At 42.5% G+C, this 20,946-nt stretch overlaps 1 protein-coding gene across 3 annotated transcripts in view; it reads left to right on the plus strand.

The window, feature by feature from the left end:
- The window catches only part of LOC129718222 (leucine-rich repeat flightless-interacting protein 2), a 113,672-nt gene that overhangs the window by 43,461 nt on the left and 49,265 nt on the right, over positions 1 to 20,946 (plus strand). The window contains exon 1 of one of the 3 annotated variants that reach the window (XM_055668781.1): positions 7,010 to 7,800. The exons of the other annotated variants lie outside the window; for them this stretch is intronic. Coding sequence (XP_055524756.1) covers positions 7,669 to 7,800 — 132 coding nt within the window. The 5' untranslated portion in view covers positions 7,010 to 7,668. Of the gene's footprint in view, positions 1 to 7,009; positions 7,801 to 20,946 lie in introns of those variants that run through there. 3 annotated transcript variants of the gene reach the window in all.

Here is a 20,946-nt window from a genome sequence, read left to right on the forward strand (position 1 = left end):
GTATATTGTCTGCTAGCTATTTTCTTAAGCTAGCAAACAAATGCATTTTTCAAAGAAATGATGGAGCATTAAATTCGGCGATATGGCATTAAATGAGCATCGAATGAGAACTAAATTTTCATGCTATTAACTCTTTGTTCTGCTGACTTTGTACTTCCAGCTTAAGGGACATAACTTTCTATTTTCTTCAACGCAGTGGAAACAGATGAAAATACATACAGTTGAAGTTTAAAATTTGTAAAAATTCATCTCATATATTTCTGCTATTTAAAGCTTGTTTTTGGAATTTTGAGGTGAACAGTTTGAAGATTAAAGTATTCTTAGTGTAGTGAGTGATGTTGTTTAGTGATAAAAAGTGTTCCGCTAATGATGAAAAAAAAAACTTTGATTTACTGCCAAACGAATCCCGTTGTAACCGTATAGAGCAATGCGCGGATTTTGTTTTCTGAGGTAGGTGATTGAAATAAATGAGTTTTCGAGTGCAGATGCCCAACTTTAATATCGAATTTAGAGCTTTTGAGCAGGGGCGACTCGTGCCTTGTTAACCTGCCTGTTCAACTACAAATTCTGAAAATCGCAGTTTGAGGAAGTAATCACAATAATGTCCGCATAATAACGCAAGTTATTCTATTTGTTACTATTTGAAAGTGAAACTAAAACCAGTAAAATATTTTGCGCTTGAAATATATTTTTTGCCTGGCGTCCCCGTGTGCAATGCGCAGGTTGCACCTATGGACGAGTCCCCCTGCTTTTGAGTGAGTTTTTGAAGATTTTACATTATAAGAAATCTAAAGTGAATTAACCCTCTAGTGCCCAATACCGCCATTTGGCGGGCTTCAGTCGAAGTTTTGAATAGCTTCAATATGTACTTAAAAAGTGTTTATAATGATTCATAGTGATTTTACCGAAGCCCGTTTAGAAATTAACTTGGGCACTAGAGGTAGAGTAGTAGATTGGTTCAGTTAGAAAATATGGAGAATAGGAAATAGATTGGTTCAGTTAGAAAATATGCGTTTCTCCTGTTTTCAATTGTGTTTTCATGTTTTATAAGATGAATATATGGGCTGAGATGAATAATGGAACAAATCCCCCATATCCCCATTACTATATATAACCAGTCACCCACTATTGGCCGGTTGCCTCGACACGCTCCCAGCCAGGTAGAATGTGCTTTTTAAAGCCAACTACCTTTACAGGATTAGAAGACCAAATCTCACTGGGTTGCAAGAAACCCTTGCTAAGAAATTTGATTCTGCTCGTGTATAATGCACCACAGCTGCATAGCAGATGTTCCGAGGTTTTGCTTTTCATATTAGGCGTCGTACACAAATTACGTAATGCATGAAGGGAGGTAGAAGGGGATACATCTGCGTTACTTATTGTTACATAGGGGAGAGGGGGGGGGTAGTTGAGACCGTTACGTAACTGTGATGTTTGGGAGAGGGTCTGAAATCTAGGTTTTTAGCGTTACGTAATTTGTGTACGACGCTTTACAGAAGCGACAAGTGTCATCCTGAACTCCACCAATGTTCTTTAAATGATACTTACTCGGGCAGTGCCCAGTTATTAGTCCTGTGTAAGTGCAAAGAGTCCACTTTTTAGCTTTCTAGTATTTTCTAGTTTGGCGTTGTTATTCTTTTCGACTGGTGACATCCCCTGACAGCCCTCTAGTTGGCTGTTACCCGTTGTTCTTCCCAGTATTGAACTTCTATTTCTAAGTGCAATTTGAGATACCGCAAAAGGGTGTTGGACCAACAAATTGCGAGTTTGAGCCTTGCTTGGCCAGTTCGTCTGCTTTTTCATTGCCATCGTAGTGCCGCTTGACTATCAAAGCACATTCGATTATAGCGTAAATCTCTGCTTGGAATACTGTAGGCCAGTTGCCCATTGTCAGTGATATCTGTACCACCACTTTAAATAGGCTCTTTTGAAACAGCAGTCGCGAGTCTACATAAAGAACTGATATCATAAAATGACCTCTCTATCAAAAAGAAACAATTGTGTTCCAGCGAAATCGGACCGATCGATCAGATTTGCGAAGTTGCGTGGATCGCTTCAGCAACGTTTTGGCGAATGGCAGGAAAATTATAACTACATCAACTGGATAATTTAGAGGCGCAAAGGATCCCTTGGTGTGTCACACATACTACAAGTTAACACTCGCTACCAGCACACTCACAACTTTTAGTAGTGTCCGAACGGCTGAAACCGAACGCGCCAAGTCCGGACAGAATCACTAACATGCCTTTGTAGCACTACGGTACGCCGGTGCTTCCAACACAGACGAAAGATCCTAAATCTAGCGCTGTGGAAAGTGATCTCCAAACAACAGTACTGTCCGCCGGTTTCCTATGGTTGCAGCAACAACAATACAAACATATCGTTGAGCCTGCTGCCTGCTGCACTGCGCCTTGCTACAGCTCTGCTTGCGGCGATCCACTGCCCAGTAAATGAAAACTTTATTTGTGCGTGCTAGCTTTTATACCTTTAGTTCGATTTAGATTGAGACTGTTATTTGACTTTGTTTTCAGCTGGTCGAAATACGCGTTTAACGGGGCTCTACATTTTTCAATAGTGAAACAGTTAGCGCCACAAAATAACATTTTTTCGTATTTTGGTGGACGCACAGCTAGTTTTCCAAATGATTGCTGCAAGAAAGAAGGAAATCCGTTGAAAACTAGTTGAGTTTTTAGCATTTGGAGGTGCTCCATTTTCGTGGCGCTCTCGATATTTTCAGTTTTTTAATTTGCACCTTTTTGTTGCCGTAAGACGTAATTCTACGTCACAAAAATGTAATACCTTTTCTCACGCTCCAAGCAGAGCCTGACAAAGTCATTTTCAATTGACATTTATCAGGTTATAGTGACGCTTTGATGCTGTCAATTGAAAAGCTCTTGTACCATTTTCGAGCACTTCGTGAGTCACATGAAACCCAGTCGAAAGCTCTTGCTTTGATTTTGACAACTGGAGGTGGTCAAAATTGCTTTTCAATTGAAAGCGGAGATTGTCACCACCACTCTCACATGACGACTCTCAACTGAAAATAACAATGAACGCTGACGGAGACAGAAGGCTTCCATGCAATACTTCACGCATATACAGGAAAGAGGGAGGAAGTGTTAATCGGAACTTGCGTGACGTATTTATTGGATGCCATTGCCGTTCTAACTACGGCTTGCGTTTTTTTTTTTTCATTTATTTATTTTTTTATTTTACCATCTATCCATTACGGTCGTGATGATTTTTCTAGGGTGGGGAAAAGCCCACTTGAGATAACTGTGAGCCAGTCTCAAACGGGCGTAGAAACCCCACCAGGATTTCTAAATTCATACTAGCTTGCGGTATTAGAAAACTATCATCAAACGACGCGGTGCGGTCATTTATATTGAGACGGTGAAGGAAAGGAAAGAGTCTCTCTCTCCGTCACTCTCTCCGTCAGTTGAATTAGTCATCAGTTTCATTTGAAATGATCCAATGAACAACAGACGGGAAAGAGAGAAAGAAGTGATTCGAACACAGTAGCCGAAAAGAATCAAGTGAAAATGAAACTGTTCGATTCGAAATGACAGCGCGAGATAATAAGTTTCATTGTTTTGTTACGAAAATGTAGAGCCCTGGCTCCAAGTATGGAGTTATTGGAAAAACTATCCCATTCCCCAAAAAATGCGAATAACAACAATCGTACATGTTCACCGCAGGGCCCTTAAAAAAATTTCACGAAAACTGCCTTCACTTTGTTTTTTGTAAGGTTTGGACCACTGCGACCATTGTTTTGACGTTTTGTGGTATTCCCTATCTTTAGTCTAGGTACTCGTGGCAGACATGTCACTATTGATAAAAGTGATCGTTCTTGTCATATCGCACCCTTTCTCCCAATTTGCCATTGAATTTCGTATAAATTGAATTACCTTATTGGGGTTTGCGGACCAGACCTCGAAAGGCTCTAGAGTTCACTCTACAAAAGCTCTCATTCTGCGCTATATTAATGCACTGCATTAGCAGAGCAAACGTTTTGTGGTTTAACATTCGAACCCTTTTCGGATAATCATTCTAATTATTGATATTTTTCATCAACAAATGTTTTTGGTGTTGCTGTTGAAGCATCTGATACTGCAGAAATTTTTTGTTGTCTCAGAATTACCTATGTTGTGCTATTCTATTTCAATTTACTTTTTCCTAATTTTTCTTTGTTTCCTTCAACACAATTCATTGGAATGGAAAAAAAATTACGAGAAAAAGGTCGGTCTTGAATTCATTAATACAATGAACACGTTACTGTTTAATCCATTTATGTAATTGAATTATTTGTGAAGCTTATTCTGTCGGTTTATTTATTTTATCATTCAAAGTTCCTCCGTAGATTCCATGTTCCTATGTTTAATCATTTTCAATTGGTCGTAATGTAATTTGCAGCCACATCGCTAATGATCCGAGTAATCTTGGTGTAAAAATAAAATTGCGCTCACGAAACGCTCATTCCGGGGTTAGAAGCTGAAGACGCGCGTAGCGAAGTGCAATGAATTTCCTGTGCAAACGGGCAAAGCGTCCACTATTGTCTAACTGTACTGGATACTGTTCCACCGCTGTTGCCATGTGCCATTCGGTTCAAAATTAGAATTCCTCATGGTCTTTCAACGCGACTTAACCGATGGTAACAGCAGCGTTGTATCCGTCGCATGTAGTCTGACAAATCCATCAATCCATCTTCGGCGTCTGCCTCCGGTCGAGGACGACATGAGCTCCGCCGAGTAGAGCTTCGCGCCGGATTGTGCTCGTAGCCTGTTTTCCTGGCTCTCGTCTGGAAAGTAAAATTAGACTCGCGAGCGCGTGTGTGACAGCGGCCGTGACACGAAGACACCCGTGTATTGTTTCCAGTTTCCCAAGAGACAGAAGAGCGCCCGGTATTGTGGACATTCCTTCAACTTGGAAGGTTTAGAAAAAAATCTACGACACTTCCGATGACTGCCACCACACAGAGTGTGACAGAATGTCGATTTACTTACTGTATCAATTTTCGTGCAGCCGAAGAAGGTATCCTTCTGGGTAATAGAACATTTGCTAATTCGATTACTCACTTTCAATGTCCTTTTGAAGATTTCACATGAATATCACGACATCAATAAAGAAAGTTGTTTAATTTAAGGTATTGAATTATTTTTGTAAGAAAAAGCTGACATTAATTGTTGTCATAATCGTTAAAATAACCACGGGGACGATATTAAATGCACATTCCATTGTCAAAATCGCCGCGCTCAGAAACGCTGGCGAACCCCTCGAAATTGCGTCCTCTCCGTTTGTTCCACAAAACGTTTCCGTCTTTATTTATTTATCACTATTCGTTCGTCAAAAGTTGAAGAACAGTATTAGAAAAATATTCACTTTTTGTAGTCGGTAGTACGTGCTATTAGCCATGAGTCTTCGACCTCGACCGGCAGCAGACGAATTGGCGAAGGATGTGAATTTTTTACTCCTTCTTCAAAAAGTTCACGACAGTGGGTGTAAAAATTGATCCGCCGGCCGTAGACGTCTGGCTCTGCTTGTTTTATTTGCTTCAATGATCGTCATTGTAATGATGTGAATGACGAGCAGACAACCCTAGACCGAATGTTTCAGTACAGTACTCTCTTACCAAATTTTCTCTCTCTCTCACTATATATTTCGATTGTACAAAACTAGAAGGGACTGTAGCGATTTATTTATCAATTAGTTGAAAGGATTCACTGTCATTTGCACACTGTCGACAAAGGTATACATTTTTTCTTATATTTTTAAGGACAGAAAAATTGAACGTAATTTACGAATGTGCAAATCTTAAGGGAAAACGCACTCTGACAGGCTAAGGTAACAAAAAAAAATATTATATATATTCAATTAACCTAGAACCTTCAAAATTGCATTTGAAGTAAAAAAATCAATTTCTTAAAATTGTCATGTTGGCATCTTCCCTTATTAACCTACTGGGTACTGCATAATTTGACAACTAATTCTACTAATCAACGCTGCATAAATCTTTCATGTGGTCAAAAAAATTGTTCAGAGCGAAAAACAAACGAAGTAAATATCATCATGTAATATTTAAAAATTAATGTGTAAGTATAGGTTAGTCTGTTTTACCAAACAAGGAGGTCCGTATGAAAAAACGCAGACCACACCGTTTAGAGGGGTCTGGGTTCGGGCTTTTACGGAAATAAATTTTTGGCTTTTCAACATTATGATACGAAATTTATTTATGAATTTTATGAGCAACCCCCAAACCACCTGAACAAATTTATTTGTTCGATTTTATTTTTGCATACACAGGAATTGGCATTTTTCTGTTTTAGTCTAATGGGAAACTCACAACAATTGTATAAATTAAAGTTATCGAGCTATTGTTCAGGACATGAATACAATGCTCAAATGCGCAATCAGTCGGAAGTAGAAAAAATATATAAACTAAACATCCCTACGTAAGAATCCCCAATTTCCGTTTTCGTGTCACGTCGCACTTTTTTTTTTGTTGCGATTCGATCCCAGACGTTAGCGGAACGTTTTCCCGATTTTCCTTCTTCATCCCCCCAATGCGTACCTACAATTATACTGTGCTTCTGACGTGACCGGATGAACCACATTTTTCTCGTTCTCGTTGTCTTCTGCAACAGCGAGGCCACGAATGGTGATGCCGACGTCAATGACGAAATGACGGGTCGAAGCACCGAGATGGAAATCAGTGCTCCGGCAGACTCTCTTGCGGATATTCATTCTCTTCATCTCTCTTTCTCATGTTTTTAAGTCGCATTTTTTTCGAATCGAAATGCGGCATTTTACGTAAAAAGGTGAGCTTCTACTTCGTGAGCTTGTACATCGCGAGATTCAGCCGCCGCCAATGATAATGATGATGCTGATGCAAGCAATGACAACAATGTCTGGCTGGCTGCATCTTTCCCATCTCGTAGGCCCTAGGGAGGTGCGTAGGTTATACTCGATGTCACTGGAAAAACGCTACGTCGTGCTGTTAGTTTTCCGTCAGCTTCCGAAGGTATCGGTTGAATATTCTCGCCACCTCTTTTGGCGATCGTTCGGCGTTAATCGCCTGTACAGCTGCAGAGATTTTTATAATAGGTGGGAAGTTAGTGCGACTATGAGTTAACGACAAACTTAGCTCTGCTCTGTAAATAGTCGGATAGCCCAAGGACAGTAGTGCAATTTTTTCGGTTTTATTCTACTTCCGTTACGAATTGTACATATTCGCAATCGCGGATTTTTTTCGCAGCACTTTTGGGTGAGAGAGAAAAAGACTTTATATATTCCTGTATGTTTTCACAATCAACTGCCGACTACGATTCGTGCCACCAAAAAGTTCGTCACACATCGTACGTCGTTAATTCATCGCCAGTGATGAAATTGATAGATCTATCTCCCATCAGGCAAAATTCACGGCAGTGTATAATATAGTGGTCTAGTGCCGCGAGTGGACGCCAAATCGCTCGGTCAAACCTTGCATTCCGTGTAAGTGTGTGTATGTGCGTCAGTGACCATTATCACACAACCATCGTAATCATCGCCATCATCATCGTCGCTGTCGTAATCGTCGTTCTGCCGTCTGCGTCGGAGTAAGTAAAGATTTTTCGGGCCGGAATTATATCTGGACAGAATTTGGTGGCGCAAAAGAAGGAACTCCACGGTAAAATGGTGCAGCTCAAAGTTCAAAGTCCTTTAGTTGGTAAACTTGTGAGACAGTGGGGACCCTCCCTCAGCGACTGTCTGGAAATCCGGGCCAACTTTCAGAAGGGACTAGCCATCAAAGGCACTTGGAAATGTGTAAGTACCGTGCTCAACTAAAGACAAAAATTGAATTGCTACTTTCCTTGTCTCCGGCTGTTCACTTCGAGCTGTCTTCACGTTCTTATAGATCGACAGACAGTGCCGAGTGCATTAGCTGAAAATAAATATTTTGCAGGGTGAAGCATGAGTGCGTGCAACTCTTTTTTGAAACTGCTTCTGGAGAAATGCAATTAGGTCCTCCTTTGTTATATTGGTAAACCAAAAAATAACGTTTTAGGTAATAATTTTGGAATTTTCGTTTGGTACAAAGTCCACCTTGTCAAGACTAGACCGTGTGGTTTCAAGTAAAACAAGCATGCTAATTTTGAATTTTACAGTGACCATTTTTGATTTGGCTAAAGTTAGATTTCCCGTTAGCACAAAGAACTTTGTGATGCCATTGAAATTAAATTTACTAAACCAAGTGTCTATTATTGATAAGAACATTTCTAGAGCCAGAACGGTTTGTTTGACCAGTACAGTATTGCATCAGCAATTTTGTTGGTAGTAATGTTGTCCATCCAAAAAGTGAACACTGTAAAAAAATAAGAATTTTTTTATTATTATCATTTTTATTATTTTTTATTATTCCTCCAAGTTCAATTAACAATCAATCGTTACAGTTTATTATTTCCATAGAAAAGTGAGTTTTTCGAGGTATTCAACTTTTAATAACATTTTTGTGTTTTTCCTCATTTTTTTGTCATACGGTGTATATATATATATATATATATATATATATATATATATATATATATATATATATATATATATATATATATATATATATATATATATATATATATATATATATATATATATATATATATATATATATATATATATATATATATATATATATATATATATATATATATATATATATATATATATATATATATATATATATATATATATATATATATATATATATATATATATATATATATATATTTTTTTTTTTTTTTTTTTTGTTTCAGGTGGAGGGGAAATTTGCATCCAAACCCCTGAGGTGACCAACCTCAGGGAGTGTGGGGTTGGTTTGAATCAGTGACCGGACCCACTAAAACCCCTCCAGTCTCCAGCCCATAATACTCCCCGGGACCACCGCTAGGTATTGCTTCGGGGAGCGGCTTTTGTGCTCTGTGCACCCTCTTGGTTCTATAGATCTCTTTGCTAACTTAGCTAACTAACCTGGAGACTGGCCGTTAGCTAACACTGGCGTGTCGGTGGTCAACCTGTCGCCTGTTTTGCAATTCTAAAACTATTTGAGAGGCGGCTGTACAAACCGCCCTCCAAATGTTTGGGTCTTTACACATCCTCCGAACTAGGTTGTCCGGAGTGGTGTCTGGCCCGCTCACTACCATCATGTCGCTCCGCGCATGCACAAAACGAGGGCACACGAAGAAGACATGCTCAGCAGTTTCTTCCGCATCCGCGCACTCGGGACACATGGGGAACCCCGCATGCCCGAATCTGTGTAGACACTGCCTGAAGCAACCATGACCTGACAGAATCTGTGTCAAGTGGAAGTTAACTTCTCCATGGCGCCTCCCGACCCATCCGGATACGTCCGGAATAAGTCGATGCGTCCATCTACCCTTTGCGGAATTGGACCATTCCTGCTGCCATCTGATCATCGAGAATGACCTTCTGGTGCCTCGTATACCCCTTGTGTCACGTTGATCGAAGCATTCTACGTCCTCCTTAATGGCTATGCTGATAGGCATCATGCCGGACAGGACGCAGATTGCGTCGTATGACACTGTACGGTACGCGCTCACAACTCTCAGGCACATGAGCCTGTAGGTACTTTCCAGTTTTCGACGATGACTGTTGGTACCTAACGCTTTGGACCACGCTGGCCCACCATACCTAAGTATGGACGAAACCACGCTGGCAAGAAGTTTACGCTTGCTGCCATATACCGCTGAGCTATTGGACATCATTCGAGATAGTCCTGCAGCGGCCGTTGAAGCCCTCTTACAGGCATAGTCGACGTGACTCTTAAATGTGAGCTTATCGTCAACCATAACCCCCAAGAGCTTCAAGGAACGCCTTGAGGTAATGGTGCAGTCACCGACTCTGACCACCGCCTGTTGCTCTAATTTGCGGTTTTTCACAACCGTAACCTCCGTTTTATGGTGCGCTAACTCCAGTTTCCTAGAGTGCATCCAGTCTTCGACCTTGCGTATGCAGTGCGCGGCCGTCAACTCGACCTCTTCGATCGACTCGCCGTAGACCTCTAGCGTGATGTCGTCTGCGAAACCGACGATCACAACCCCTACAGGAAACTTTAGTTTCAACACCCCGTCATACATGACATTCCACAACACCGGGCCCAGGATGGAACCTTGCGGTACCCCTTGGGACGCACTTCTGACCCTCCTCCGTGTTGTAAACTAGTACCCGATTCTGGAAATAATTTTCCAAAATCTTGTACAACGACACCGGTACGTGGATGCTCCTAAGCGCGAGCGCTATGGAGTCCCAACTGGCGCTATTGAATGCATTCTTCACGTCAAGCGTGACGATTGCGCAATAGCGAATGCCCCAACTCTTACTTTGGAGTGCTACCTCTGCCGTCTTGGTGACAGAGAGAATAGCATCCAGCGTGGATCTACCTTTCCGGAAGCCGAACTGGTTACTTGCCAGACCGTTTACACCCTCTGTGTACTTCACCAGTCTGTTGAGGATAATCCTCTCAAGCACCTTGCCCGTAGTGTCCAGCAGACAGATAGGTCTGTATGCCGATGGGTCCCCTGGCGGTTTCCCAGCCTTCGGCAACAGCACCAATCTCTGTCGCTTCCACCTATCCGGAAAGAGGCATATATATATATATATATATATATATATATATATATATATATATATATATATATATATATATATATATATATATATATATATATATATATATATATATATATATATATTTATTTTTTTTATTTTTTTTATTTTTTTTTTTTTGAAGGTCAAAATTACTGTCTACAACTTTACCGAAGACATCATATCAATCAAACAAACGGCTTGCGGCTTTAGTTTTTTTTTTCATATTTCACTATGATCAGACAACCATCAATGCTGACGATAGCTTTTGAAGTTTAAAAAAAAATTAAAATTTATCTTTTCGAGATTTTTAATTTTTTTTCTGGATAAAATTTTTAACCGTTGAATAATTTATTTTTAAAAATTGTATCAAGGGCTTTCGCGGACAAATTTCTAAGATATTGGTGTCGCTTTATTTCATTAGCTTAGGCAAGGAATGAATTTTTCCTATTGCAGAAAAGAAATTTCCAATTCCGAACGTCATTTAAGTTTAATTGCAAGCCTTATTGAGCATAAGCGGATTTGTTTCGTTTTCGCAATCGTCGATGGGAAAATTGGATACCTAAGCAACCATCAATATGCGGCAACTATTGAAAATTGTCGTGACATGTTTAGAACCCAAATTTCGACCAATCAGAGCTAGAGCAAGGCCAAACATCATCCAACATGGGTATTTCCGAAACCGGGATGATATCTAAAAGCCGGAAATTGACCCCAAATGTCATTTTTTATTCTAAGATAACATTATCCGGATTCTGGAAAACACCCTGAAGTGGCCAATGATGCTCAAAGTCCTAAGAATTCCTCCTGCCATTTTAAAATTCAAGATGGTTTTTGGAAAACCAGCTAATATTGGTATTCACGAAACAAGTAAGATGCAACTAGTCAGGAAATCGACTTTGGACGCCATTTTAAAAACCACCCCACCCTTCCGGTTACCAAAAAACAGCCTAAAATGGTCAAATACCATGTGGATTTTTCGGGAACCACATGGTACTCAGAGGCCGGAAATTAAATCCATACGCCGTTTTGAAATTCAAGATGGCAGCCTCGGGTTTGCGAAAATGATCAAATAGCACCCGTTGTTATTTTTGGAACCAAAATAATACCCAGAGGCCAAAAATCGACCCAAGATATCGTTTTAAAAGCTGAAATAGTAATTTCCGGGTTTTTTTAAAACATCCAAATATGACCAAATACCTATCAATCTGATCCGATGATATCTTAAATCGCGACTGGAAATCAACTCCTGATGTCATTTTGAAATCCAAGATGAAGACCGGTTTCCAGAAAATAACCTAAAATGATCACATACCATCCAATTAGTGTATTCCCGTGACTTAAATGATGCACAGAGCCTGAAAATCGACTTCAGGCACCATTTTGAAATCCAAGATGGCGACATCCGCTTTCTATAAGTCACACTGAAATTACCGAAGACGATGCTCAAAGACCGGAAATCAACTATAGACGTCATTTTGAAATCCGAATCAACAACTTGCGGTTGTTGAAAAACAACCGAAAATGGTCATTCTGAAATCAAGATGATGCCCAGAGACGCCAAACCAAACAACCTATAGAGTGTTTCTGTTATCGAGATGATGCACAGATCTAAAGTGGCAACTCCCGGTTGCTGAAATACAGCCAATGATCATCCTGGAATCGAGATGATGCTCAAAGACCGAAAATCAGCTCCAGACAACATTTTAAAATCTAAGATGGTAACTTTCGGTTTCTGATATTACCCAAGTTGGGTATTTCTGGAAGCAGGAGGATGCCTAGAGGCCTGAAATTAATAGCAGACGCAATATTGAAATCTAAGGTGCGACTTTCGGTTTCTGGAGAACAGCCGAAATAATTAAACGCCACTTATGAGTATTTTCAGTAAAGGGACAGTAACCTGAGGTCGGAAATCGACCCCAAATGCTATAAGCACATTTTTTCTAGAGAGTGATTTTATTAGTGCTAGATAAATCTAATTGACATAAACATATTGGTACAAGATAATTCATCTTAATATCAGTGTCCATTATTCGAAGAATTATTGGAAAGGAGAAGTTTGCTGGTTAAATTTGACATATACTGATACTATTGATTTCGTTAATTCTGAAGTACAGCTGCAACATTTTTATTATAGAACCTGTTAAAGTTTATTTTTTTTTGTTCACACAACATTTATTTGACACGGCACAATATGTTAAAGTTTATTTTAAAAATTACAGAGATAATTGTTCTTACAGACATTGAGACAGTTTTCTGCTTGAAAATTTGAACCTCTATATAACATAGTAATGTTAATAGGTAATTGTTCATGGCATACAGCATACAGCATACACTAAGTTCAGTTAAGCAATAAAAAAAGAATGACAATTTTAGTGGTTCAAACTGTCTCTCGTGCAAGTTCTAAATCACGGCATTACTGTGTTTTTTTTTCTTAATCGCACAAGCTTTGAATTAATCTCGGACAAATCTTCATATACTTGACAACGTGGTGATATTGCTCTAACTTTCAATCAAATATCAGTTCAAATCGTAATGATGATTTATGTTCAATTTATTTTTAACGAAAAAACTGCTTTCGGACTATTTTCAATAGCTCATTTCACCTTAAAAGCTGGACCAACCGTTAAAAAATCTATCCATTGATGCCTCCAAAACATCGACACTTTTGACGCAAGCTTGTGTAACGCACAAAGCCTAACTAAAGGCGAATAATAGCGCAATGCCATACCTCCTAACTGTCATCATAACAGTGGGGCAGATTTGTTGAACTGGTTTTACTGCAACCTAATATATCTACTAATCGAAACCAGATGTAACAAGATTTGGTTTAAAATGAAAGCTTTGTCGTGCGAAGAAATTGCATATTGAAACAAAATCGTTTTCAAGGTGTTGCCGACGATTCTGAATGGATATGGATAATGCTAATATTTTAATTTCACTAAATAATTTCCCTTTTGTTCAGTATATCGAAATGTTAAACGTCAGTGGAGCCCGGTAGTACGCCTCGATCACACAACAATGTCACATTTTTGCGGGTTATGCATGAGTTACGGCACGTGACTAAAAGTGAAATTCATGCCGAGTTTCGTTCTTCGACGCGCGCTCGTGCTTAACTCTGTCTGCGGCGCGCCGTGATTCGATCTGAATTCCCCCCATTCGATTTTGTATCCCAACAATGGGGTCTGCGCCTGCGATGTACCACCGGTTGGCTGGTGGTTTTAAAGCATCATTGCATGCTCGCTTCTCGCCTATCAACATGACTAACGGAGCGAAACCGCAGTGCATTGTTCTCCAACATGTTGGGCGATTTTTTAGGTTTCATAGTTCGTAACAGTTTTTTCCATTATTAGTGCACTTCTGCACTTCGCAGGACCGGCAAAGTATTGGTTCGCAATTATATGGTTACAAAATTTAAAATTTTAGTTTGATATTTTCCTTTATGCATGTATATATATATATATATATATATATATATATATATATATATATATATATATATATATATATATATATATATATATATATATATATATATATATATATATATATATATATATATATATATATATATATATATATATATATATATATATATATATATATATATATATATATATATATATATATATATATGACAGAGCTGTATGCCACCACGGGTCGGTATTTGGCGATTACCGTAGGCCACGGAAGTGCTAACTGCAAGAACGCAGTCCCGGACCATCAGCGAGAGCTAGCCTAGGTTGTGGTGAGACTCAGGCATTGGGCCGCCGAATTCTCACAAAAGCCACATTATCCGGAAACAGCTCTGACGGAGCGAATAGTGCCGCTCCCACCACCCAAATGCACTAATTCGCCCATTGGGATTGATGCCAGTAAGTTCCCAATTACGGTAACTGGTCGCAACGCCATATGATAAGAGTCGGATTTCGTTTTCGTACCACGATTCTGGGCTGGCACCTGCGCCGAGCTCCCTTAGTAAGGTCGTGTGACAACGGCTTGAAACGGCGAGACAACAACCGGTGCAGGGGTCTCCGTCCCGTAAAACCTGGCAGGCCTTCCAGTACGTTCCAAATTCATTGCCCGGTGGGAACCGGGCAGGAGTGGGATCAGATGTCCTTTCCTGACTTGCGCCGGCCGGGGGTGTCATAGTTGCTCATAAGGCGCTATGGCAGCCGCCCCTAGCCATGGCCTCACTGCTTCGGCATAGACTACCATGGGACCAGATAGGCGACCATTCCAGTATGGATAAGGATAGCGGCTGGAAGGGGGACCCACTTAACAAAAATGAACAGTAATAATGAAGATCAACAATTGGGCGCAGATGGGTTGAAAAACCCGTTTGCACGAGGAGGCATCCAGAGGTCTCCGCCGAGAAAGGCGGAGATGGATGCGGTAAAGGACGCCTGCGAAGACGGCAAAGGCAGTACGCCTACCGGATCGACGCAAGACATCGCAGTGGCTGGTCCACTGTTGATAAAGGCGGTCGGAAGACAGCGAGACACGCTACCGAAGGTAGTAGCGCTGTCGGAGCAGCTCGATGCCATAATCGAGTTTGCGAAAAGTCGCACCAACACGACGAAGTACCTGAAGCAGGCTCTCTACATGCTTCGGTCCTCCGTCGATGCTGCGAAGAAGGAGCACGCCGAGCTCAAGGCAAGAGCGGTGGCTGCAGAGAAGAATGCAACGGAGGTGACCGGAAGGGCGACGAAGTCGGTCCAAACGGACACCTGCACGTTTGCAGCGGTTTGCGCCTCCGGGTCAGCCGCAAAAAGAGCAAGGCAGTCTCCGGGGGAAGCCCCCGAGAACAGCAAGAAACGGTTGGTTGTGCTAAGCCCGCGAGATAGCACACCAACGGCCTCCAAGTCCGCCGAAAAGTCTGCCGAAGTGGCATTTACGGGAAACCCTTGGGTTACCGTGGGAGGAAGGAAGCGCCAAAAAGACAGCAAGCGCAACGACGAGAAGGCGACAAATCGTCCAAAAATGGGAAAGAAGGCGCGAAGCAGGGGCGACGCCCTCATACTCAAGACGGAGGGGTCCAAGTACTCCGAAGTCTTGAAGAAAATGAGAGGCGAAACCCAGCTCAAGGATCTGGGAGCGGATGTGCGGACCATCCGTCGTTCTCGCACCGGCGAGATGATCCTTGAGCTCCGTAAGGATGCTAAAAACAAGGGCGCTGCCTACAAGACGGTAGCCGAGCAGGTCCTCGGGAAAGATGTGCAAATTCGGGCACTCACCTCAGAGGTGACTCTCCAGCTCAAAAACCTGGATGAAATCACCGAGAGGTGCGATATTGCACAGGCCCTCAAGGAGAAGTGCGGAGTGGAAGTAGCCACTGAGGTAATTCGCCTCCGAAAGGGTCCAGCGGGGACCCAGGTGGCCACTTTCCGGCTTGCATCGGCCGATGCAACTCTGGCCCTGAAGACAGCCAAACTTAAGGTTGGCTGGTCAGTATGTCCCCTGAGCATACTCCAGCAGCCGGACGTTTGCTTCAGGTGTTTCGAGGGAGGACACAAGTCCTGGACCTGCAAGGGGCCCGATAGGAGCCAGTTATGTTATGGAGCCTCCCAAGTGCTTGGTATGTACTGGAAAACGGGACGCCAAGCACTTTATGGGAGGCCCACGGTGCCCAGCCGGTAAGGCGGCCACGAAACCACGGGCGTGAGGGTGACACAATTGAACCTGAACCATTGCTATGCGGCACAGCAGCTGCTATACCAAGCAGCGTCTGAGTCGCGGTCGGACATCGCACTCGTATCGGACCCCTACTGCATTCCTCCCGGAAACGGTAATTGGGTTGCAGATAAGTCCAGTACGGCGGCCATATGCACGACCAGCAAGTTCCCGGTTCAGGAGGTTGTGTCAACCTCAAATGAAGGATACGCGGTTGCCAAGGTGGACGGAGTGTTCTACTGCAGTTGTTATGCTCCGCCGCGTTGGTCTATCGAAAGGTTCACCCAGATGGTCGATTTGTTATCTATGGAGCTGACGGGACTAACACCCTTAGTAGTGGCGGGCGACTTCAACGCTTGGGCTGTTGAGTGGGGAAGCCGCCGCACGAACCGGAGGGGTCAGATCTTGTTGGAAGCTTTGGCAAAGCTCAACCTAGATCTGGCCAACGTTGCAACCTAGATCTGGCCAATCGTGAACTGGAGGGTAGACGATGGCTACACCTATAGTGACCACCAGTCGGTCTGCTATAGCGTAGTCCATAACGTGGTGCGGCAGGTGACGGGTAGAGCCAATACTCCGACCGTCCGCGGGTGGAAGACATCGCATTTCGATGCCGAGGTATTTGCAGAAGCAATGAGAAGAGAGCGCGAGGGGGGCAGTTGGCTCCGCCCGAGTGCTGACCAATTAGTTGCCACATTATCGCGGGCGTGCGACGCCACCATGCCTAGGACCCGCCAACCTAGGAATGGTAAGTCACCGGTATACTGGTGGACCGACGCGATAGCGGACCTCCGTAGCGCGTGCCTCCGTGCTACACGGATGTTGCAACGTGCACGTACCGATGCACAGAGAGTAGAGCGCCGTGTAGTATTCGGATCTGCAAGATCGGCGCTTAAAAGTGCGATAAAGGCGAGCAAAAGGGCCTGCTTCGATAGGCTATGCGCGAGTGCCAATACGAATCCGTGGGGCAACGCCTACAGAGTCGTAATGGCGAAGACTAAAGGCGTGTTGGCGCCTGCAGAGCGATCACCAGCGATGCTGGAGCGTATCATCGAGGGACTCTTTCCACGACACGAGCCAAATCCTTGGCCTCCGGTTGCTGAGTCTCACGTCCGACGTTCCAGTATCTCAGACACAGACACACAGGGATGGTCGGCCAACCTGCCGGGCATCCAATCCGTGAGAGACGGCAGCCGTGCAGAGGTTGTGGAGGAGGTAAGGGTTACGAATGAGGAACTCATCGTGATCGCCAACTCCCTAAAGGTGAGCAAGGCACCGGGACCGGATGGAATCCCGAACTTGGCCATCAGGACGGCCATGAAAGTGGCCCCCGATCTATTTCGAGCAGTCATGCAGAAGTGCCTGGATGACTGCCTCTTTCCGGACAGGTGGAAGCGACAGAGATTGGTGCTGTTGCCGAAGGCTGGGAAACCGCCAGGGGACCCATCGGCATACAGACCTATCTGTCTGCTGGACACTACGGGCAAGGTGCTTGAGAGGATTATCCTCAACAGACTGGTGAAGTACACAGAGGGTGTAAACGGTCTGGCAAGTAACCAGTTCGGCTTCCGGAAAGGTAGATCCACGCTGGATGCTATTCTCTCTGTCACCAAGACGGCAGAGGTAGCACTCCAGCGTAAGAGTTGGGGCATTCGCTATTGCGCAATCGTCACGCTTGACGTGAAGAATGCATTCAATAGCGCCAGTTGGGACTCCATAGCGCTCGCGCTTAGGAGCATCCACGTACCGGTGTCGTTGTACAAAATTTTGGAAAATTATTTCCAGAATCGGGTACTAGTTTACAACACGGAGGAGGGTCAGAAGTGTGTCCCAATCACCGCAGGGGTACAGCAAGGTTCCATCCTGGGCCCGGTGTTGTGGAATGTCATGTATGACAGGGTGTTGAAACTAAAGTTCCCTGTAGGGGTTGTGATCGTCGGTTTCGCAGACGACATCACGCTAGAGGTCTACGGCGAGTCGATCGAAGAGGTCGAGTTGACGGCCGCGCACTGCATACGCAAGGTCGAAGACTGGATGCACTCTAGGAAACTGGAGTTAGCGCTCCATAAAACGGAGGTTGCGGTTGTGAACAACCGCAAATTAGAGCAACAGGCGGTGGTCAGAGTCGGTGACTGCACCATTACCTCAAGGCGTTCCTTGAAGCTCTTGGGGGTTATGGTTGACGTTAAGCTCACATTTAAGAGTCACGTCGACTATGCCTGTAAGAGGGCTTCAACGGCCGCTGCAGGACTATCTCGAATGATGTCCAATAGCTCAGCGGTATATGGCAGCAAGCGTAAACTTCTTGCCAGCGTGGTTTCGTCCATACTTAGGTATGGTGGGCCAGCGTGGTCCAAAGCGTTAGGTACCAACAGTCATCGTCGAAAACTGGAAAGTACCTACAGGCTCATGTGCCTGAGGGTTGTGAGCGCGTACCGTACAGTGTCATACGACGCAATCTGCGTCCTGTCCGGCATGATGCCTATCAGCATAGCCATTAAGAAGGACGTAGATTGCTTCGATCAACGTGACACAAGGGGTATACGAGGCACCAGAAGGTCATTCTCGATGATCAGATGGCAGCAGGAATGGTCCAATTCCGCAAAGGGTAGATGGACGCATCGACTTATTCCGGACGTATCCGGATGGGTCGGGAGGCGCCATGGAGAAGTTAACTTCCACTTGACACAGATTCTGTCAGGTCATGGTTGCTTCAGGCAGTATCTACACAGATTTGGGCATGCGGGGTCCCCCATGTATCCCGAGTGCGCGGATGCGGAAGAAACTGCTGAGCATGTCTTCTTCGTGTGCCCTCGTTTTGTGCATGCGCGGAGCGACATGATGGTAGTGAGCGGGCCAGACACCACTCCGGACAACCTAGTTCGGAGGATGTGTAAAGACCCAAACATTTGGAGGGCGGTTTGTAGCCGCCTTTCAAATAGTTTTAGAATTGCAAAACAGGCGACAGGTTGACCACCGACACGCCAGTGTTAGCTAACGGCCAGTCTCCAGGTTAGTTAGCTAAGTCAGCAAAGAGATCTATAGAACCAAGAGGGTGCACAGAGCACAAAAGCCGCTCCCCGAAGCAATACCTAGCGGTGGTCCCGGGGAGTATTATGGGCTGGAGACTGGAGGGGTTTTAGTGGGTCCGGTCACTGATTCAAACCAACCCCACACTCCCTGAGGTTGGTCACCTCAGGGGTTTGGATGCAAATTTCCCCTCCACCTGAAACAAAAAAAAAAAAAAAAAATATATATATATATATATATATATATATATATATATATATATATATATATATATATATATATATATATATATATATATATATATATATATATATATATATATATATATATATATATATATATATATATATATATATATATATATATATATATATATATATATATATATATATATATATATATATATATATATACTTACTCAAAATTTCTGAAGGGCATAAGTTCAATGATACTAAGTGCCGGACAAAAGCACAACAAGGTCACTTTTCCTACGAGTCGCTTGCCTTTTTTCCGAGAAGTATGGCTACCCGATTAAAATCTTGTTATGATTCATTAGCAGACACTTGGCTAATGGAAGTGCGTATCGATACCTCACTAGTTGTAATATAGTTTTGCTTGAAATGTACCTACGGTGAGAAACCAGCACCGAGATTGGTTGTTTATGAAGTTGCGGGTTGCACTCATATGATGTTTTATACTATTAATTCTCTCTATCCGAGTAGCTTGTATCAAGTGCGATGTGAGTTATGATCAAAAATTCAATTTGCGTTGTGAGATGGAACACAACAGTTTAAAAACGACTAGTGCCAAGCAGGTGCGTGAAACCAGTCACTTATCCGTGAAAACAATCTTGAGAGCTGCTCCCACAATGCTGTAAATGAAAACAACTATTACTGAGTTGCTTTTGAATTGAATGAAACTATGGTTCTCGTTAAGCTTTTGATATGTGTATCAAAGTTTATAAACTGTTTAATTTTTATGCATTGTGCTGGAATCAAATTCTCGTACTCTAAATTTGATATTTTTTTATAGGGGGGGAGTTTGTAATGATTTATTTATGTACTAAAATATCTATTCAGAATTAGTATTGTGTGTTCTGCCACAAATGGTGACATTTCAACACTATTATATATATTTGTACGGTTTTAAGTATTATTGAATGTTATTAGCTTTCTCAGTTAAGATAATGTAATGGTAGGAAAATTATTAAACATACTTGTCAAGAAAAAAAAGGGATAAATGGAATAAAACGAAACTTAAAACTATCTTACTGACTATAAAGTGAGCTAATCGTTGCAATTGAGGATTGCAACGATTTTTGTCGGAATTCGTTGATAATTTGGCTTGACATATTTTCTAATGTTTCCACATTAGTGAGCCTATGTAGCTCGTTCGTGCTAAACCAGGGAGGACGCTTCAAAATCATTTTCAAAAGTTTATTCTGAATCCTTTGAAGTGTCTTCTTCCTGGTTGCACAACAACTTGTCCAGATGGGAACTGCATATAACATTGAGGGTCTAAATATTTGTTTGTAAATTAACAGTTTATTCTTGAGACAAAGTCTAGAATTCCTGTTGATAAGAGGATATAAACATTTGATATACTTATTGC

This window comes from Wyeomyia smithii, chromosome 1, assembly GCF_029784165.1.
Source record: "Wyeomyia smithii strain HCP4-BCI-WySm-NY-G18 chromosome 1, ASM2978416v1, whole genome shotgun sequence".
NCBI lineage: Eukaryota > Metazoa > Arthropoda > Insecta > Diptera > Culicidae > Wyeomyia > Wyeomyia smithii.